Below are 22496 nucleotides of genomic sequence, written 5' to 3' on the forward strand. Positions count from 1 at the left end.
GGCGTGTCTATTTTTCGACATGCCGGTACGAGAGAAGGGTGCCGTAATTGAAACCACGATATATTACATATTAATCGTGCTAGGTCGTTGTTGTTCATTTCTGTGAATAGATATTGTTCGTACAAGTTTATTGATACCTTGTTATTTGATATTTATTATATCGAAGACGTCAAAATCGTATATCAAACACCGTAGATAATTATGTTGCAAAATGCACTGTGTCGGCAATTCGCGCGTCATTGACCACTCTCAGATAACGTTCTGTATGTTTCGTTCTAGCCGCCTTCGGGCATAGTTGTTTCATTATGTCAATAGCTAGTGTCCATACAAGTCCACACATATCTTCATATCTGATATTAGTTACATCTAAGCTGATCAAAAGCTATGTGATAGGCCGCGTGACAAAAATATCCGCCGAAGCATCATTTCGCAGACACGCGCGTTCCTCATACCCGCCATATACACTGTCGTTTAGTTGGTTTTATTCGTCATAACCAGCTGTAGTTTGTTGCTATGAATAGCGATTGTCAGTTTCTGTTTATATTGTGCTAAAGCAACTATACTAGTTAGTTCTATACCGCTCAAGGTTTCATTTGAAAACCGGGAAGCGAATTCCGTCAGACTACCGTACCCGCCTCAAGCACATGGCTGAATACCCGTCACATAACGTGAAATATATCGTGTTCTAATAGGCATACACCTTCATAGATTGTGTCTGTGAATTGTTGTTGTCTATATGATTCTAAATAACGGCTAATGGTAAAGTATAATTCGGAATACATACAATATTACTCAGCGATTATACCTACGCAAAAGCGTGCGTCTGGGTATACAAAGAGCTGTCGTACATCGATATATATCTTACGTTGTAGTAATGATAAGCATTTGCAGTAAATCATTATGGTATCATGGTATCATTATGGACTGTAAATATCCGTCTACGAACACTAAAATGACTAATATAGGGTCACAACAGTTAGAGTTATAAGCCTTCGAAGTTACCATACGCGCGCGCGAATCACGCGCCATGACTCACTCTGTCTGCGGTCTGCCGCGAGCTGACTAAAACGGTCGGCATTGTTTTGATTAGAAATTAGCGCCTGCTAGACGTAGACCGTCGACTCAGGGCTCTCTAGAACGATGAATTCTGAGCCTATACAATACACCAGACTGTATGGTCGTCGAATACCTATACTAAGGTTCATAAGGTCCGCAATTTAGCATTTCTGTTTCCAACCAACGTTTTCACGGCTTGCTCTTGATATAAGTGGCCAGACACAGAGCTCGAAATGATTTGAGTGGCGCAATCGGATCCGCGTTGAAATTCTGAATCGAACGCTACCTTGTTTACCGTGCTCCAATCCCATTAAGGCACAGTTTTTCGATTTTGAAAATTGAAGTAAAATTTTTCGAAAATTGTAGCCGTTGCCATTCGGTTAATAAAACTGAACTGAGATAAATGAGATAGCTTTCTAACTCTTCCATATATCACAGTACAAGCTCAATCCACCATATAGACCGCGTCGGCGTTGATACTATGAGCATCAGTCACTTTGCGATTTCGTCCGACAGTGTTACGTTGTATGTAACCAGATAGCCCCTGTCCCAGGCGTATATCATCTTTGTCCTAGGGTTGTATTCAAGCATTGTGTTCCACTCGTATTTGTTCGTAAAGGGAATCTGTTAGTACATAAGCACTTCGGTGTCGTGATTGAAGGATAACTATGAAATATGTAAAATATATAACTATGTATGGGTATAGTTGGCTGTTGTAGGAGCACTTAGCAATTGCATTTTTAAAAAATAATATACAGTTGTCGGTGGCATATATATAGTCTATCGATTCTTAATGACTGCGAGCGTACGGAAGATAGGCCTAATTAGCTACATAACCAATGTATGAATCCATACTATGAACCGACATATTTTAAGAATCTTGGTGCGCTTAAACAGGCCATTTTTTATGACTGTGTAGTGTATACAGAAAACACGTCGAAAGACAAAGTCATGTATCCGAATTCTGAACAATGAACATGCATCAAAGATAGAAATCATATATGTGGCTATGACGGGCATAAAATATCATCAATTTCGAGGCATTATAATATTAGGTAGCGGAATCCCGTCCGTTCAGAATATTCATGGGGCAAATACCCGTAGTAATGATTAATGAATATGTGAACCATATTGTTAATGCAGCCTAGGCATCGTTAAACAGTATACAATACATATGTAATCGAACATATTCCATACTTGAATTCTTGTGTATCGCATTATTTCGGTATCGTATGCGTAACTCAGTACAGAGTTACTTTCGTCATATTTCTTCAAGACATAAAGCACACCGCACATCACGAATGCGTTTCCCGACCATTGCTTGCGCCAATTCGTTTTCCACGTGCGTATTAGCTGAACGAAGTAACATATCAGTCTTGGAAGGTTCATGATCGGGTACAGCTCATGTCATTAACACGTTATCTCACTCTTCATTGAGTATAGATCTTCCGTTGTGTATATAAGCGGCATTCTTTAGCGGGGCACTGAATCGCTATGAAAGCAACACCTACATTCAACGTAACAGGATCTATTTGTCCCAAAACAATGTCCATAGTATTCTCGTATGTTGCATATATGACATATAGGCTTTCGTCATCCGCTGATAAATCAATGTCTGTAGATCCAGACCACTGAAATACAGAATTATAATGGTTAAGTGTCGCTAACAGTTAAAAATTATACAAATGCAGCTTCAAGCAACTTACAGTCGCTTGATGTGGGGTAATATGACAACTGTGGCTGAGCCAAGGACTATAGGGAAGGAAGTTAACAATTATTTTACACGAAGGTAAGGAATCGGTAGACCAACCTGATAAGGAGCATCGTTGCCGTACAACGCTCGCGGAATGTGCTTCTCCTTCAACATCGACTGCGTTGCAAATTCATATCGAATGACTTCATTGGATCCAAATTTTGCATAGTACAAGCATCCGTCATACACGACATGTCCTGTTCCTGAATTTTTTTCGCGTGATAACGAATCGCATGACCCATATTATACACGTTAACCGCACATCTAGCAAACCTGCCCAGCTGTACGGTAACTCGTATTTTTTATGAATCCGTCGACGCCTCAAATCGCTGATGCTCGCATATTCCTCGACAACGTTCGTCTCGTAAAAATGAGGCAGTATCCAAACATAGTTGCTTGTGGTTTCTGCTACAGTGTTTACCGAGTCCTGGAGCCATGCGCCGAAGGTTTTCTTGGATTTTGCAACGGTGACAGGCTCAGAGACGGAACGAATGTAACCGCAACCTTTCAAAAGTGTGTTTCAATTGGCCTGCGAATGAACTTAAACAAAAGTCAATGAAAGTAATTAGATAAACACTTTAAATCAACGTAATTCCGCAAACCATGATTTGTTTGTTAAATATTGTAGTGCACATAACACAGCTCCAATAATCATCACTAGGGCGATTTTTTTGACCTAAAAACGGAAGATTTTGACCTAAAATATGCTAAATTTTGATATTTTTTTACCTTAAAAAACTAAATTTTGCCTAATTTTGACCTAACGTATGCAAAGTATAGGTGTTTTCCCACATAATGTTAGAATTGTACTGTTTCTTCTCATTTCTGGTTCGAACATTCTGTCCTTACGAAGTAGTTTGCTCTGAAATACTTTTTTGACTCAAAACCTGACAAATTTAACATGACAAAATATTATTTTTACGGAATCTGGTGGTTTCTTACAAAGAGCACAGAAGTGGGCCGTGCTACAAGTCGGCAGATACGGAATCGAAAATAAGGAATATCGGCCAGTGTAAATGACCATTGTAGTCGACCAACACCATGAATATACAAACAACAACAAGAAGAAAAAAATGGAGAAAGAACGTTCAACTGTAGCAGCTGTTGGCTGACGATGGTGACACACCGTGTTGCTTCATTAAGACAACGATGTACACCTCAATTTTGCATTATGCGCTTCTTGGTTAAAAACCATGCAATGCCCACGCAGTCTTGCTTCACTTAGGATATTGCGGTACGTTGAGCATAACACCATGTCAACCTATTTGTTTCATTAGGCTGTTTGTGATTCACAACGAGGAGACAATGGGCAGTATACCGCCGTAGGCCTATAAAGTAAGCTACAAGCTGTAAGCTGTCAAACGATAAGTTCACCGACAGTGCATAATCTACGATACAAACGAAATGCAGGCTGCAAAATGTTTTTGTCTTTGTAAACAATATTGACATTTTTCGACCTAACGCTACAATTTGACCTAATTATGACTTTTTTGACATGTAAAAAAAATCGCGATAATCATCACCTAACGATGACCACCGTAAGATGAATCACGTTAGCACACTACTAGGTTCTCACCCGCAGGAAAATCCCGTTTTTCTACCTCTGCAAATGATTCCGGCATTGCATGATTTGTAACGTCATCTTGAATTGCATACGGCTTGTCCAGAAGTGCCGTCGAGGCTTTGATCAAAACTTTCGTCTTCAGCTTGAAGTCACAATCCATGGCCGTACAATGGTTATCCGGGTTATTGTAAATATATCGTAAATATACCTTTTGGCTTGATAGCTCTGCTGCTATTACACGCGGAGTACCTTGTTTAGTGGTGGTTGCAACTCGTGTCACGCGGCTGATATCTCTCGAGGATATTGATATTCCCATCTCTCCAAATATATCTTTGAGCTGATAAATTTACGAAGTGGAGATTCTCAATTGTAAGATGTATAAACGTAATACTACTCGAATCTTGTTATATACCCCAAAATGTAGTGTACCATTTCATCATGTGCCAATCTAGTACTTTCATTGGATTCAATGATATAATGTGCAAGCTTCCATGCATGACCGACTTACTACTATTAACAAATCTTCACTTTCCCTCTCCGGTACTCCTTTAATCCTTATTTGAGATCTTTTTGTGTACTCTGTCATCATTTTCAACTGAAGAAAATTAGTTCGCAAACTTTGAGTGACTTGCTTCGCTGATTTGGTGGCTTCGTCGCAATAGCTTTGCAGGTTGGCAGCAGAATCGTTGAGGCGCGCGATCTCGTGGTTTATGAAGTTGACTTGTTCACGTAACTTCCATCTTCGAAATGAAAATCGAATGAGCAGTACTGCATTTAGTAGCAGTGAAATCGTGATTAGGTTTTGTTTCCTCATCGCATCGCCATGTAGTCTATTAACTTATGGACTAGTTCACATTTAACTCATATTGCTACATGTAATCCGCCCTGTAGGCTTATGAATACATATATGAGCTGAATGCAAAATGTTCATCAAGCTACAGCTTCAGATTTCATTATTTCTCATCTCAGCTACTCTACTCCATTTGAAACACATTACCTTGCGACTTACGAGAAGCAAATGGCGATGCAAGAATACCTAGCTGCTACCTCGTCATTATATGATTGCCCGAGGCAATGTGATCCGGTGAAATCAATAAATATAGAACGGAACTGTTCAGTGCTTATAGCTGAAATATACGGGGCCATTGCAAAATCTATGATTTGCGAAACTGCAACTATTTCATTTTTACTGCCTATCCCATATGTACTTTAAAGAGTGCCTGTATTACATTACGTAAGGGGTTCCTAAACTAGCGCTCGCGACCCCAAGGGGGTCGTTTGTCTATTCTCCTGGGTCGCGGAGACGAAAATCAAATACCAATGACGGTTTCAAAAATCCCCATTAAGCGGATGCTATCGGCGGCTCATTTCTGATTGTTTTAGTCGATTTTTCAAAATAAAAGTAAAAAACGACCTCTGCGGAATATGTTGACTAGCAAACAAGGTATCAAGATCAGCTGAAGCGTCACAGACTATAGATTACTAACCTACGGAGGTTAGTAATCTATACAATACTATAGCGTATGTAGGGTTACCATACCTCCTGCTTTAGCGAGGATTTTCCTCCCTTTTCAGGAAATCTAAATTGTCCACCCGACGACGCCCAAATGTCCTCTTTTTTGTGAATTCGTCCTCCTTTACAGCTGTAACAGGCTAGGCTAAGGGACAGGGTCAACTGTTAATCGGCAAAAATGACGCGCACAGGTAACGCGGACGTTCGAGCGGGTCATTCGGGAGTCGAATCAAAGGGATCACTTTTTATTTAGTCAATATACAACAAAATTTTATGATTTCTAAAAGGGTCCTCCTCTCCGGATTCCAAAATGTGGGAGGCCTACAACCGTACTATAACGCGAAGTAGATGTGTGACCATCACTGTGAAGATTAAAGTGTTGGGAGAACAGAAATGAATAGGACGGTAATTTTTCACTCCAGGAAAACTACAAAACGCCGGTAGTGCTATGCTAATAGTATAATGCATACACACACCAATATATCGTTATCGGTATCTGGCGTGACGCGGGATTTGACGTAGCAGTACTTCACTACGTCGATTGGTTATAGATGGAACTCGTTGCAAGAGGCTCATGTACGTTGCTATAGTCTGCGGCAGACGGCCGCCGACGAGTTCATAATTGCATAACTGAAAATGCGCATTGCTCACAGTCGCCAGCTTCCGATATATGTCATGAGTAGGTTTGTGCAAAGGTGCTGACCAATTTTTTAGTAATCAGCACGTTAAAGGGGGCGGGGGCGTGTAGGGGGGCGTTTGCGGAACATTCTCAAATCAAAATTTCGGGTCGAGACCCCTGGATTAGCCTACATAATAACTATTGGCCACAGTTATTGCCGTGTCATGTGGAAACTCGTTCTTTTCAAAGATAGTACCCAAACCACTTGATCAATATGTTAATTACCATTTCTAATCAATCAATCTTCTTCCTAACCCCTTAGCTGCAAAATCATCCGCTAGTCTAGTTAGCCGCAAAGAACTGCAGGAAGGAATCATTGCTCGGTTATGTGTAGACCAGTGGGTTTTTACCGTCGATAATTATTATTACCTACACCAGTGATTCCCAACGTGGGCGATATCGATCCCAAGTGGGCCATTTTGAGAAACGAGAGGGCGACTAAGGGCCGAAGAAAATGTAAGAACCTTCAGCGATATATATTTAACTATCACAGTCAAAAATGCACATGAAGGAGGCTCATTCTGTAAAAAAGGTCAACTCAACGTAAAGTAGACGCTGAAACCGGTATAAATTTCCCGTTCATATGCCCCCTCTATCGAATCCGTGAGGAGGGCGAAAATTTGTGTCGAGATAGATAAGGGGGCGATGAGTCAAAAAAGGTTGGGAACCACTGACCTGCACCACAGCTGGGGTTGCATTTAAAACAAACGGCGTTTTAAAACATTTTGCTTAAAACATGTCTTAAACAGTGTTTTAAAAAAGGCTTTTTTAAAAGATCAAAATAGTGTTTTTTTAAGTTGTGAAATTATGCCATAATTGTGTAAATACTTTACAAAAAACATGTTGCATGAGCCTACGGACAATTACCACCCGATATAGCCGACGTATATCGATATGGGATGGTTAGAACCCTCAAAATAGTTTGTTCAAGAGCAATAGTACATAAATTTCGTCAAAATAGCTACATTTACCCTATATTTTCAATTGTCAATGTCAATCGACTGTGACGTCACAATTGAATATTCGTGACTTCATGGCTTTAAAAAACACATAAAAAACAATAAAAAGCATGTTTTAAATTAGGGCCTTGTTTTAAACATGTTTGCTTTAAATTGATTTTTGTTTTAAATGCAACCCCAACCACAGCAGAATTCTATATGCAGAACAAAATAATATAATAGTAAAACTGGCAGGCTTCTTTTACTGGACATTCATCGTTTTACTTATATCGAATGGCATCAGTTTCAAGCAAAATGTTGTAAAATATTTAAATGACGGATCGCTAAACGACATCAGGCAATTCGAAAGAGCACTTGAAATATAAAATCATGACCCTTTTCTTGATTTTCTTGCATCCGTGCGTGAATCTGTTTCAATACTGGTCTACACTCAACATGAATCCCAAGTGACTTTCACGCAGTACTAGGAATTGATCGCGATCGAATACTGATTGTAAGCAGACGTAACAGTGACAGCGAGGTGCAATCTAACCAAAGTCATAGATAGCATCGTTTATGGTGTCCCCATACTATAATCTGCCGCACGGCGGAAATCATTCACACCGATGCCTGTCGTAGTATGCTTTCCCTGCGTGTAGTTATAGTTATAAACTACTCATTCGGAAAACTTCTTCTTGTCTATTTTCTTTCTGCAAGGTGGCAGGAGTGGAGGAACAGTGCCGATGAATCTTTCTTTGATCAGGCTTTTGGCGTTCAGGCATGGTGTCGGCTTGTCGTGTCACTGCATACTCTGTGTTTAAATATAATAAACCGATCAGCAAAGTTGATACGCGACATTAAAGTTGAAGTTTTTTCCAATGTCCCTTGGAGCATTGTTGCCTTTTCCGGAAATGAACGTATACGAAAAGATTTGTCAAAATGGTAGCGTTTGGTCAAAAAATTGTCAATATTGTTTACAAAGTCAAATCTTTTTGCCACCTGCATTTCGTTTGTATCGTGAATGTTTGCACTGTTGAACTTATCATTTGACATTTTTCAACCTGCAGCCTACTTTATAGGCTGACCGTTGTAGACGGCCCATCATCTGCTCATTGTGAATCATAAACGACCAAATGTAACAAATAGGTTGACATGCTGTTATGCTGAACCGCAATATCCTAACTGAAGCAATAAGGCGTGGGCATTGGCTCTTATATCAAGAAGCGCATGATGAAAAATTGTGATGTAGAGCGCATTGTCACACTGAAGCAACACGGTCTGTCACGAGCAGTGTACGCACAACTTAGTGTTGCCAGTCAACAGCTGCTGCTGTTGAACGTTCTGTCTTCATTCTTGGCAAGCTATTTAGTAAGGACAGACACTTTCTACCCGACAATGTAGGAAATTATCTTCCGTTGTACTACAACAAACTTTAATTATTTCTACTGTAATACGTGATGTAACTACAGGAATTTTTCATACGTCCAGAATTCGTTAAAATAAAGTTTTTTCATGTAATGATTTGTCGGTTTTCCAGTCAAAAAAGTTTTTTTCAGGGCAAACCACTTCTTAAGGACATACAGTTTGTACCAGAGATGAAGTTCAGTAATAAAATTCTAATATGATGTGGGAAAACACCTAATTTACATACATGAGGTCAAAACTTGGTCAAAATTAAGTTTTTAAGGTCAAATAATGTCAAATTTTGATTTTTTAGGTCAAATATTCATATTTTTAGATGAAAAGAATCGCCCTAATGACAACATAATAATTCATTGGATCATATATTGTGGGTAGTTTTCTATACTCAGTGTTATATAATTCCGATATGACTTATGGTATGAAAATTGTATAGCGTATATAACCACACCTAAAATGTGATAAGCGCGTGATTACCGAACTTACTATGCTGGTGTTTGGATTTTCTTTCCAAGCTATTATCCGAAGTTTGTACGTATGGACGATCCGACCCCTTTGCTTTCGGTTCCCGGCTTCCACTATCAACATTTTCGGGATTCTTGTTTACATCCTGCAAAATATGGTATATATGTGCCTGAGCACACACATATATCCTTGGGACTTGTGTACGGCGTGCATAGTACAGCCTTATATATACAACCTTGCATAAACAGTCACTATTCCAAAATATGTAACATACGGTTTGATTTCAAACGGCGACATATGTGGTTATACCCGTACCGAGAACCTACGCCGACACACACATACCTCGTTACCAATGCGGATTCATTGAAATGATATTCGCCAAAGCTCATTAACAGAGAATGTCACGAGAATACAGTCGTACGCTACATCCGTCCAACATTGTGCCACAGGCCTTCGTGATTTATGCATGGGATTCTAGTGTTCGTGTTTTTGATAAGAAATAAACATCGGGTTTTCTATCTCACTGCGGACACCTCCGCGCAGTATTGGCTACGCTACACTCGCGATATGCAATGAATCATCATTAGGATATCAATAGTTAATGCTGCTGATGTTCACTCGATTTTAAAGACTTCAAGTATAACAATGTCTACGATACTCACGCCTTTATCCAGAGAAGCCAAATATGACGTTTGCTTCGCCATCTCCATTCGATTCCATTGGACAAAGTACAAAAGATATACGATAATGCCGCCAAACCACGTGAACATAGTAACAAGCATCGGGACGTCGATATGAGTACCCGTTCTGCAGAGTTTATGCTGAAATCCCTTAGATAACAATCTGCCAAACAAAACGTAGTTCCAGTAAAAGTGTGGTACCTCTGAGTACTGTAATAGAAATTCATCTAGTCTACCCGGTCTTATTCGGGTTGTGGTTAAAGTGAAAATGCCTATGAAACCAGAGGTGGTCAATGTAGTCAAGAAAGCTACTCAAGTAGAAGTAGAAGTTGCGATGGAAAATCAACTCAAGTACGAGTAGAAGTACTTTTCCATGATCCACTTAAAACTACTTGAAGTAGAAGTAGAATTGATCGACTTTAAATCTACTCAAGTAAGTAAGTAAGTAGTTTTGAAAACAGTATTAATTCGTTCGCATGGACTGTCAAAAACTGCAAATTGAGCTATGCAGAAGGTGCAGAGAGCTTGATTCGTATTGATGCATTGAACGAAGTGTCAATTCTTGACAGAATAAGCATTCTTTCGCATCATGGGATGCAAATTATAGCATTGATATTAAAATGCGATACTAACCCTTTGTTTACTAGAAGACCCCGTTTTAGAGAACATCATGGCATGGCGCCCTACCCCATATTATAAGGCCCCAAGCTTAGGCGAAGAGCAATACGGAGAAGTTGTATCGGATACGGTTTCAACACTTTGCGCGATTAGAATACTTTATTAACAAATATTGTGGATCGTAAAAAAAATATATTTATTGTAGCTTTATTTTCAGAAAATGGAGGCATTATTACACTTGCTTTTATGCTTCAACATGTACGTTCTGCAGACAAAGGAACTGAAAATAAATAGAACTCAAAGTATGATACTAGGAAATGACAGTGAAATACATATACCACTTCTAAAAAGCGGAAAATATATTTCATTACTTTTGTCAATATAGCTTCAAAGGTGATCTGCTAAAACAGGTGTAACGTTCAAAAAAGCCGGATTTTCCAGATTAGCAGGACACATCATGGGCTGATAGATTACGATATCATAGGTAATTGCTAGATTGCGAAACGATAGTTTCAAACGTTATGTTATGGTGAGCCATATATACAGTGATGAAATATTTGATATGGGCGAGAATACGGTGTGAGAGGAACTAAGCAATCCGCTACCTAAATTATGTTCACTGATACTTTCGTGAAAACATATTTGTCACTCCATAACTACTGCGAGGAAGCGCAACAAAACTTCTGGGCTTTACTTGACTTATATGAATATTAAATGCTTGATACTCCGTGAAAACAACGCCGAAATTCCTCAGGCTATCTTTCGTAGTGGAGGATTAAACTACTTCTACTTGACAAACTGAAAATAGCGAAAAGTAAGTAAGTAGATTACGAAATATTACGATGTAGAAGTAGAAGTAGAGAAAATCATATCTACTTGAGTAAGTACTAGAAGTAGAAAACTACTTGAGTACTTTCAAAAAGTAGAAGTACTTCGTTACTGACCACCTCTGTTAAAAAACACACATGTTTAAAACGCATCCATGTTGTTTGAGTTTAAGGTTTGTATTGTTGGCCCCCCATTTATATAGATCTATGCAAAAGAATACTTGGATATGGCGAACAAAACCCCCAGCGGTGTAATCGCCAAACATATATAATCACAAGTTCACAAAAACAACAACCTATATAATATATATGAAAACAAAGGAGGTCAAATAATCAGCATTGGCACTTAAGTTGGAGTTGAAGTAATACCGTAAAATTCTACCCAATTTCAGGTAGAAATAGCCAAGGCATGTGAAAAGTATTTTACGTGGAAGAAAAAAATACAGGTACGAGAAGAACTCATGTAGGCAGTTTCAAAATGCAAATTTAATCGAGCAGTCGCATACCTTTGGAAGTTAATCTAAGGCAGTTAGTTACGTTCGAAATTGTACTATTTATCTCGCGACTAACGCAAAATGGCTAATGACAATACAAATAGATATAATCTTCGAAATTATATTCAGTTATTGTGATACTGGGGCTATTTCACGCGGTTCTCACAACAGTTTCACACATAAAAGTAATGTAAACTTGCCCAAAATCTACTTTCTACTATCCAAAATCTAAATTGCAAAATGTAAGTAGTTTAGTCTGCAATAGTGTTCAAGTAGAATAGGAGTATTCTAAAACATAACGACTTGAGTAAGTACCACACGTACTCAAAACTTATACTTAAGTACTTCGTAACTGACTACCTCTGGATTCAAGCCAGGAAACGACCCTAACATTACAGCGATATAGGGTTGAATCCAATAAGATAATATAAGTAATGCAGCTATTATGAAATCCTCATCCAAAAATCTTATCGCCAATCGAGAGATAAATCAAGAAAATATTTGCAAGTTATACTGCGGAAGTGATGTGCCTTTTATTCTTTCCGGGCTGTTGCATTCACCGAGAGATCCCAACACTTCGAGAAACCTAAACACATACAAGAAGATTTATGGAGGAGGATGTTTTGTCAATAATTTATATCCATTTAGATTAGCAGAAATTGTAGGAATATTACATGGTGGGGATGATGCGAGCCCCTAAATGGTTGTGATTCGTGTGAATACGAGCTTTTAAGAAAGGTTCGCTGCAATAAGAAAATTTAACGCCAAGAGACGTCACGATGCTAATTCAATCATAAAACATTTATTGCCTGATGTATTGACTGAGGAGTCATTAGTCTGAGAGTGCTTGATTTCGTTCGAACCATGTCACTCATGACAGCGAGGCTGCGGAGATAGGCTATTACCTATCATGTTCACATAACAACTTGTTGGTAACATTCTAATAGAAATGGGATTCGTTTTTTACCCCAAAAGATATCTTCTGCTCAGAAAATATGCCGAGTCAAAGAACAATTTAGCGCACCGACACCCAAATCTGATTTGAGGTTTCATTGGGATGACTAGGCCCTATTTCACTCTAACCCAGTGATGTCCACAGTGCCGATGTTGTCTGCTGCTGGCGATTTAGAAAGATAGTGGGGGGAGGGGGGAGAAGACGAAGGGCTGATCGTGTTGGGAAATGTGAAGTTATATTCAATTAACTGTTTGGTTTCTTCTTCTTGGTTTCTCAAAACATAGCAAATATATATAGTATTTTAACGTCACAAATCGGCAAAAGTAGACGTTGATGGCAAACAAAGGTACTTGAATGAACTAGGAGGGGAGGTCCATACAAAAATAAAACTTGATATAGGAGCGATAAGTTAGAAATTTTTGGCAACGACCAGTTTCTTGGATCAGCACGTAGAGGTGTCGGAGACGTGTCAGTCATGTAGAGAGTGATAGGAAGGAGCACTTCAATGAATTTTAATCAAGCGTGTTATTAGGATTACTGTAAAATCCTAATATTTCGCAATATTGTTCACAATGTAGAACTTACAAGGTTCATCTGCAAACACGAATCTTTGAATATCTAAGTTGGAACATGACACCAACGTGAACAGAACGCCCGCATCATCCTTATACATATAGCTTACACACGGGGGCTATTGACTGCATAAACAATTAACGAACACAATCCCTTACTCGATACACGATCTTCCGTCGGAACAGACGTTTGTCGCGAAAAATTCGCGCAAGGCGCAGTCACAATGCAAAGGATTTTTAGCGATTCTCAATTGCAGAATGGACGGCTCCGAGACGGTCTGTCGGAACCACGCGTTCAGAAATCCGCTGGGAAACCTCGTCATGTTGTTGTAACTGATGTCCAAATGCTCGAGAAATTTCATAGCGTCGAAGGTGCTGTTGTCGATTCTAGAAATATTGATCAGCTCGAGAGAGTGCATTCGAAATTCAGCCATTATATTTATGCTTGAAGCTAACAGCAAAGTTTTGATTGTAAGTTAATGGCATTTTTCAGTTTCCATTTTGAATGTAATGCGACCCTGACATTATAGTCATAGCCATTAGTTACCACAAACATCTGGTACCCAGAAAGTAAATGAGACTTCGTGGATAGATGAACATTAAACAGCGTATCATTTTGTGAAACAACAATTCGTCAGATATTTCGTTAGGCCTCAGCGGTATATGTTTTCCTTCGAGACCTGCATTACTCGAACGAAACTTGATTAAATATTGGCAACACATATAGACTAGGCCCACTATGGTTTGCATGGCCTACTAAAAAGCAGGCCATAGGGTTTGGTGTCAAAAACCTCTGCTGGATTCGAAGAGATGATTCTATAGCGAAGTATTGATTTTGAGACCGCGCAGTTATTTTGTCACCACAACGTAAGGAGGAATTGTTCACAAGCGAATTCCGTTACATTGATTAGTGGCATTTCAAAGGTTGGCATATTAACTTTAGTGCAGGGGTCACCAACACGCGGCCCGCGAGGTCATATTTTGCGGCCAGCGACTTGATTTGAGATTTCGGAAGAAAGCTAAGAAAACATTTGAAATACTGAAATTAACATGCAATGACCCAAACACTGCCAAGACCGAGACGCTTAGAAAACGGCTTAAGGCAGTGGTTCAAAAACTGGGGGCACCCCCCCCATTGTAGGGGCGTGAAAGCATCTGAACGGGGTGCGGAGCTGCGATAAACTGAAAAAATTTTCGCGCTAGGCGCGATTCACCTTGATTTCGTATTTATAGTTAGTGCTCTGTGTATAGTCCGTAATTAATTTTATAGAATTCTTCCATCAACATTCATAACCTTCCATGCCATCAAACTATCTGTTTGGATTGCTAGCTGTATGGGTGCATTTTGTGATATGAAGATAAGGGGGACGCGAAATTTTTTAGTATCATTACGGAAGCATATCTAAAAAGGTTTGTGAGCCACTAGCTTAGGGTTTCCCCACAAGATCAAGCTTTACGCGGAGATGGTCTTTCAGCTTGTAACGTATCTTGCTATATAGCCCTCAAAAGCGTATCCAGGTATCGTGCACAGCTCAGAGTTACAAATAAAATGAAATTGATGACAATGATCTTTTGTTGTATTTTTATTTCTTTATTAAAATATTACTTCTTTTGTAGTCACTATGTCCATCGCCTATGTTAGGTAGCATAGCGTTGTACTGACGAAGAGTTTTATAACGTTTTGCAAACTATATATCGATATTGATTTCATGCGGCCCGCGGCCGCTAGGAAATTTGAAAAGTGGCCCGCGACCCGTTTTGAGTTGGCGACCGCTGCTCTAGTCGGAGCAGTCAAGTTCTAGGTCAAGCAGAAATCAAGAAAATCCTTCGCATCTGGCAATAATAACAAATAGAAATGGAGCTGACTTAAATAATTATCACCTCTTGATATTGTTATGACTCAAGTCAATCATCTTTAATTGCGTCAGCCCGCCGAACGCGTCTCTATCCACGTGTTTTAGTTGGTTGTATCCCAGCTGAAGGATAGCGGTAGCTGCCGGTAATTCCTTGGGGACCAAAGTCAGCTGTTGTCTGAAGTTCAAAATTCGGTGCCATTTTATTCTCCGCGCGGGTAAATGGACATTGCGCCTCACTAAAAGTACAAGTGTATGCCGTTTACACAATCCTATTACAGACGATAAAAGACTGTGTATACAATGTACTATACAGATGGTAAAGCTGCGAGCCACGACCCAGCACTGGGGATTCTATATGCAACCAGGTGATCTCAACAGAGTCGCAACAGTCTTTTATTACCCCTTGTATACGCAATACTCAACACTTTGAAACACTTGATTATTTTGTTTGCTTTCAATATTACGCAGCAGTATCGTTTGGATAATATACACTTGCTCTGTGTACCTCACGCATAATTATAATGTCACTCATGTGAGAGAAAAGTTAACCGCGAGTGAATAGTGAATACCCAGTGTATACCGGACGTTATTGGAGACAATTGGCATTGACGAACCACGTCCTTGTCATTTGCGGGGTGACAGAAAATTTTCAAATATTTTGTTATTTATTTTTATATAATAAATAAAAACTTTCTTCTCCCGTAGCAATGCGGCTACTAGTTGGAATTGAACCAAATTTGGTGTGTAGGCTTATATTCGGTAACCTAACAATTTTATCAAGTAGTCAGTACGATTTGAGAAAAAAGTCATTTTTGAAGAGCCCTACTGTACATATGCACATGTGCGTGCATGTGCACTGTGCAGTGTGCACTGTTTAGTCTTGTCTTTGGGTTTTAATATGTATCAATACCTATATATAAACACAGTGCCAGTGGTTCCTTGTGATATTCCCTACCTGGGAATTATTATATAATAGGGATGTGATGGGATCGGCGATTCGTTTCCCAAGTGTCTGATTGAGCCGTTTTGGCTCAAAACGCCGTAGCCGCCGAACTCCATTACACCATATCAACAACAGCCGTCAGACTGTTCCAATCAGAAGTTGCGAGATAGCGTAGTGGTGTAATCCACGGCTGCAACATCAATGTGTTTCGGGTTCGAGTCAGACCGAGGTAGACTTCATAATTCCTACCTAAGTGTTGGAGGTTTATCTAGGCTCCTCCTCACCATCTCATCCGCGCAGGCGGTGTCTTATAAAAAGCCTAGAAGTGTGCCGTGATACAAGTCGGCAGCTAAGGGATAAAAACGAAGAATATCGGCCTGTTGTAAATGACCATGGTAGCCGATAAATACCATGCATACCAGAAGCACACTATTCCAATTCATTTTAATGAGTGCAATCAGACAAACTTTACCATTACTTTTCCATAGCTGACTTTCCCCAAATTACGCTGCTCGAAAATAAATTATTAGTGCCAAAGGTCGCGCATTTTATTATCGACCCGTCGCCGACAAATGAGCTAATGGTCTTGTTACTCGGCTATATGGGCTTAATCATGTTCGGTACCGATGTGTATTTACACAGCTATACACAGCCAGGCCTAACAATTTGTCTCATCAATTATTCAAATTGACCCGACTATTCTTAGACTGCTGTGGTTACTCCGCTTTTCCGTGCCCGTTGCACAACGTCAATATAAATTACGAATATCATCAAGTTACATTGGGAACTCCTTGAGCTATATCTAGATATTCTAGATTCTAGCTAGAATGAGCTGACCACACTTACAGATATGACTTTTATAGGACGGGCAACATACATACCAATATCCACATCGCGTAAAAAACGTATAGTCGTAAATACGATTATACATACTATTAAGGATTATGAATATAGGTCGAAGTAGATATAGATTTATCATAGCTATTATGTGTGACTTGTGTGTGTGCTACCAAACGTAGAGCTGGTTACATATCTTGAAGTATAATGTCAAATATATAAGGTAACACAGATGTTGTATCTAAACTATGCAAATCATAACAAGAGTAGGAAAATCTGGGGATGTTATGTTGTAGCACGTAGCTGCCAATGTGTAGAGAGCCCTTATGTATTACCTCATCACCATGCAAGGAGCAATAGAGCATAAATCGATTTCATGTAAGGAAATGATGATATATATGATTTGTAATTGATTAACGATACTGACTAGCTTGCCTACAATCACCCAATCACCAACACAAAGATGGCATCGATGCAGACCGTGTCTGGTGATTTTGACAACTCGAAGACACGTTCAAGACTTACCGTTGACATGATGCCGCAAGCAGAGCGTACCTATCCTCGTGGATGCTCGTCAAAGGCCAGTAAGTCGTAGGCTTTTCAAGTTCGTTCGGAAATACGTAGAAACACTTGCATTTCGATGGGCAATTTGGAACTAGCCCGTCCTGAGCTGTTGAAACTTTGATGCTCAACATTGAAACCACATAGATAATAACTCCACTCCAAACCGACACATCAGATCCGTGTGTACTTTTATGCATTTTAACTGCCACGATGCGGTTCACGAAAGGTTCAATCATCCGCTGTCTGCCGTCGATTCTTCTATTCAATCTAATGCGACGCATCGGCGTATCCCAAACCTTTTATAGAGGCTTCGCTTAGAATGCCGGTATCCCGGCTTACTTACAACAAACCGCAGACACCACCGTGTCACAGTGACTGATTTCTAGAATATATGGATATTCATTTACGACCAATGAATATATAATCCTTTATGATATATCGAATCCGCGAGACATCGGCACCGTAAATGCGTTAATCGTTTTCACACAATATACATAATAACAACAATATCGTGGCTTCCATTAACACCCTTGTCAATATACAACGGCCTCATATTCAATATATCGACGTTCAAGGAACGTGCCAAGACATCGCAGGCTGGAAGCACGGGTGTTTTTATATGTTGCTAGCTAAACATGTTAAGGTGTCTATTCTTAATCCTAATTTCCCGCTATTGCAGCTCAACTAAATCACACAAGGGTTTCATGTTTTAATAAAATTTTTATGAGTGTACACTGTACAGAAAAAAGTCTCGGATGAGCGTACGCCCGGAAATGTAGCATACGTATCGCTAGTAGAGCTGTGCTAGTGTGCTCATTACTCATTCCACAAATTCGTTTTGTGAGGAAACCAAGCTTCAATAGTATCGCAAATTATTCCAGATGGATATTATGGCAATTTACTCGCACTGGTAAAAGATAACTGGTAATAACCTACAAAATTATATAATTGTGTAAAATTCATGAAAATATTTTCCGCACTCGCGCTTTTCATCCTATAAAGATGCGATCGCAAGTTGCTTTCTAGTTCTATCACGTCATTAACAGCAAACCCGGTGTTCGTATTACCGAGAAAAGCAACGACAGTCTTGACACTCAAGTAGCATTTCCACCCGGTGACTATCGCAAGTCAGCAAGGGCGCAACAAAAATTATGCAATATTGGCATTGACTATTAAGCCCAATGCTGATGTTCATTTGAATCGCAAATCCCCAGTGAATACAATCTTGCTATTACGGAGCCACATGACCGGTAATTTTGATAGCATACGGCTGCATGCCTACGCTATAGCCTACGTCGCAGGTTCGAGTCCGACCGTGGTCGACTACAGGATAATTCCCCAAGAGCGTAGGAGGTTTATCTAGGTTTCTCATCGTCATTTGATCCGATAAAGGTGGGCCGTGCTATAAGTCAGCAGCTAAGATACAATCAATACCCTACCACTATTGGCCTGCTATAAATTGACCATGCCGATAGATGACGTAACACCTGAAATACTATGTGATACAATAACAACCTCTGCCTAGTGCCTACGCGTAAACCTTCTGGTCCTCATAATCGACCTAGTAGTAAATTACAGAACAAGTTGTCTTTTAGTACGGCAGTAAATGACATTTTCCCGCTTGTTTCGGTGCTCTAAGAATAGATACATATAGGGCGTGCATTCCGACTACAAACATTTATTTTCCCTCGTGCCTGTTTCCGGTGTAGCGAGGATGTTGATGAATAATTGAGTACACTGGTAAGTTCGACACTCGTTTCAATTTCACAGATGACAAACGTAATTCGACTGGTCTTTTGTCAAACTTTTATTTCCCTGCCAGCAGACGCGGGGTGATTAATCATAATAGCGTAAGGTAAATAAACGGGAAGCACCCATCTCCATAATATCATTCATGCTAACGCAGTTTCCAATTAGCGTTTCTAAGGCATAAGCGATGTATTCTGCCAGTAAAGAATACGTCAATGCATACAGGAGAACAGACACTAGCACTAGACCGTTCTCTGGGTCAGATCCACTTTATTACACTTACGAATGAACACAGAATTAATCTTTTCATATCAAAGCTAGCGATTACCGCCTCATACATAATAATACTGTCTGAAATAATCACAACATCCAGTACATGCAGACCGAATATATTAGTCCTTCACTAGTATGTTGCGTCAGGGCCAATTCCGAAGATTTGTGTTGTTTTCAAAGGTTGCAAAGAACTGTTGACTGAAATGTACATTGTACACATCACTAATTTAGTAATCCGAATGGGCAGTGGACACTCGGAAATGCAATGATGCCACGAGCCTCTCGATGCACAGTGCACACGTGTATATAGGAGCGGATGAATTCAGTAAAAATTCAATCATTGGGACTCCTCAAGTAAAACGATGTTGTCTGATTATCATTCCAGATAAAATTTTTATTCTTGATATTAGTTATTAAAAGCTGCCTCCTATTCACATTGCTAATGATCCAAGCGCCACACATGTGCTACCTTAGGCCTTCATATTGACACATCTTTCAATAAACTGGACTGGCGTGAGCATTGAGCAACTCTCCTGAGCCGTCGCGTGTGATGACATTGTAGTATTTTGACACTACTGGGTCTGTCGCCACGCATCAGTAAAACTGCAAGTTGCGTTTTGATGTCACCGGCGTAACAAAAATCACCTCTCAACTCATTACGCTTCGGTTGGATATGCAAACGATCATCGGCAATTTGTCAACAACCGACAATTAATCCTCGGTTTAATACGTTCCCTGGGGATTATCTGTCAACTGAGTGGTTGGTTTGCGATAATCATTTGTCGTGGTTACTACTGCGGCTTGCGATTGTGAACAATCTCTGGATGAGACAACATGACTTAAGGTCAACATATATAAATATTATGATGCTAATAGATATGATGAGAGAGAGAGAGAGAGAAAGAGAGAGACCAGCAGTCTTCGCCTCAGAAAGTGTCTTCGTATTGATCGCGGGATACCAGTTGCTTAATTGAAAAGCCTCTGATTAATATTGGAGACATAATCGCCACTAACAGTCATAATTCGACTGCTGATCACACCAAATTGCCTGCAGCCAATGATGAACAAGACAGACGTGTTACTACGAATCTTATGTATGAGTCAATATGTCTATGTGGAACCCATGCGAATGCCTCTGAGAACCCCGGTCATGGACCACTGGCTTAGTAAATAAGTCATCACTGCTCAGTGGTTCGCATCATGATTTGACCACCATTTTACATTGGATGCCCTGTTGGTGCAACCCTGCCCATTCAAACAGCCTTGTAACTGATTTTGTTCGACCCTGACTGGATACTATGGACAGCTCGTGTGATTCGAATACGAGACCTTTGGTCTGCGAAACACCGGTGCAACGAACGAGCTGTGGCTCTCAAGAATGATTTGAATTGCCATTATATTATATTGTATTATATAACAAATATGATATGACATATGCTTCTCTGATATGAGATAACATGCCTCCAAGATAATAATGACGACGGTATTCATATTGTTTGCAAACATAAATTAGGAGACAAAATAGAATCAGTCTCGTTGTATGCAGCCTCATACAAGCATTCGTATACGTTCACTATGCATACCGTGGGCAGAATATTATGCTGAGTGGAAATAATTTCCAATATTCATCCCATATGAATGCTTAATGTTCATCTAAATTTTATGATCTAAAACAGGGGTCGCCAACTCAGTTTTCACACCACGCCACACAGCTTAGCAACTACGTTTCCAAACCGTACGTCAGTACAACGCTGTGCCATACCTGTGGTAACTCTGGGCATAGTTACCACAAAAGAAGTAATATTTTAATAAGTGAAGACGAATAGAACAAAAAATCATGATCATCAATTTCATTTTATTCTGTGCAAGATAGGCCTACCTGGCAATGCTTTTCAGCGACGAAGGAATCGATATTGGGGCTAGCGAGAGACGACACCAGCTGAAAGACCATCTCCACGTAAAGCTTGATTTTATGGGTAGCCCTAAGCCGCTTTCTACGCGTCCCGGTCGAGCAGCGATTAGTTAGTCTATTGCCCAATTGCCTATGCCCATTGCCCATTCATATCATCTGATTCTCCCTCGAGGGAATGCTGTTGCAATTGCCAAAGACGTTTTGGTTAGTGAGGAATAGTGATATTGGGCACAGGCGAATAGCTTATCCTTGAAACAACAACAACAATCTATTGAAACTGTAATCAATTTCGGCATTTCAAAATGCTTTTCTCAGCATTCATCCGAATTATCAAATCAAGTCACGGGCCGTAAAATAGGACCTCACGGGCAGCGTGTTGGTGACCCCTAACCTAGAACAACCCACAGGGACAAGAATATCGAACTTGCTTTAGGTAAGTCAAGCGGACACCGTAACCGGCCAATTAAAATCACGTTCAGTGCAGCTTACCATGAATTGTTGACGTTATTAATGGTGCTCAATACTTGATAGGTCACAAGGCAGGAGAACGCCGAGGCTATCTCAGTGCATGGTCATTGACCATTGGTCAATCAGTTGCAGGATTTTAAAAATTTATTGTCGTCATCTTATAACAGGCCAGCGTAATCCCTTTTTGCAAGCTTGAAGTAGTTGGGATTTGCTAATGACACTGGTGAAGGACGAACATACGCAGAATCATTCAAATCTACACCTTTGCAGTTATAACTATAACATACCTTCGTAACTTTTGAGCAACTTAGCAAACAAGCTCCATCCATTTGATGCAATTTGTGTTTTGTATGCTCAATCT

General features: G+C 39.9%; 2 protein-coding genes across 4 annotated transcripts; both read right to left on the reverse strand.

Annotated features, from left to right (window-relative positions):
• Nucleotides 1–705: 705 nt before the first annotated feature.
• LOC145437563 (noelin-like) lies at nucleotides 706–5611 on the reverse strand. The gene is made up of 8 exons (XM_080314829.1): nucleotides 4882–5611; nucleotides 4582–4710; nucleotides 4386–4515; nucleotides 3083–3313; nucleotides 2867–3012; nucleotides 2568–2687; nucleotides 2254–2409; nucleotides 706–1680 (listed from the first exon to the last, which is right to left on the reverse strand). Exons 1-8 carry the CDS (start codon nucleotides 5185–5187, stop codon nucleotides 1549–1551), a joined length of 1350 nt encoding a protein of 449 aa, XP_080170955.1. The 5' UTR covers nucleotides 5188–5611; the 3' UTR covers nucleotides 706–1548.
• Nucleotides 5612–6908: 1297 nt separating this feature from the next.
• Nucleotides 6909–18655, reverse strand: LOC145437564 (leucine-rich repeat-containing protein 3-like). Of its 3 annotated transcripts, none has more exons than XM_080314830.1 (7): nucleotides 17695–18645; nucleotides 15415–15564; nucleotides 13693–13920; nucleotides 12521–12592; nucleotides 10050–10230; nucleotides 9400–9532; nucleotides 6909–8314 (listed from the first exon to the last, which is right to left on the reverse strand). In XM_080314830.1, exons 1-7 carry the CDS (start codon nucleotides 18012–18014, stop codon nucleotides 8169–8171), a joined length of 1230 nt encoding a protein of 409 aa, XP_080170956.1. In that variant the 5' UTR covers nucleotides 18015–18645; the 3' UTR covers nucleotides 6909–8168. The 3 variants fall into 3 exon arrangements, with proteins under 3 accessions (XP_080170956.1, XP_080170957.1, XP_080170958.1); XM_080314831.1 differs by having other exon boundaries at nucleotides 9409–9532; nucleotides 17695–18641; XM_080314832.1 differs by lacking the exon at nucleotides 15415–15564 and having other exon boundaries at nucleotides 17695–18655.
• Nucleotides 18656–22496: the final 3841 nt, after the last annotated feature.

Source organism: Botryllus schlosseri, chromosome 4, assembly GCF_051294905.1.
Source record: "Botryllus schlosseri isolate E-star chromosome 4, Bs_hap1, whole genome shotgun sequence".
Taxonomy (NCBI): domain Eukaryota; kingdom Metazoa; phylum Chordata; class Ascidiacea; order Stolidobranchia; family Styelidae; genus Botryllus; species Botryllus schlosseri.

Coding starts and splice junctions, on each gene's coding strand:
- LOC145437563 (XM_080314829.1), bottom strand. CDS start 5,187: ATGAGGAAACAAAACCTAATCACGATTTCACTGCTACTAAATGCAGTA. Junction 4,516..4,581: donor CAGAGCTATCAAGCCAAAAG/GTATATTTACGA, acceptor TGTGACTTCAAG/CTGAAGACGAAAGTTTTGAT. Junction 3,013..3,082: donor GTTACCGTACAGCTGGGCAG/GTTTGCTAGATG, acceptor AAAAAAATTCAG/GAACAGGACATGTCGTGTAT.
- LOC145437564 (XM_080314830.1), bottom strand. CDS start 18,014: ATGCGTCGCATTAGATTGAATAGAAGAATCGACGGCAGACAGCGGATG. Junction 9,533..10,049: donor TGGCTTCTCTGGATAAAGGC/GTGAGTATCGTA, acceptor CATATTTTGCAG/GATGTAAACAAGAATCCCGA. Junction 8,315..9,399: donor ACACCAGCATAGTAAGTTCG/GTAATCACGCGC, acceptor ATTTAAACACAG/AGTATGCAGTGACACGACAA.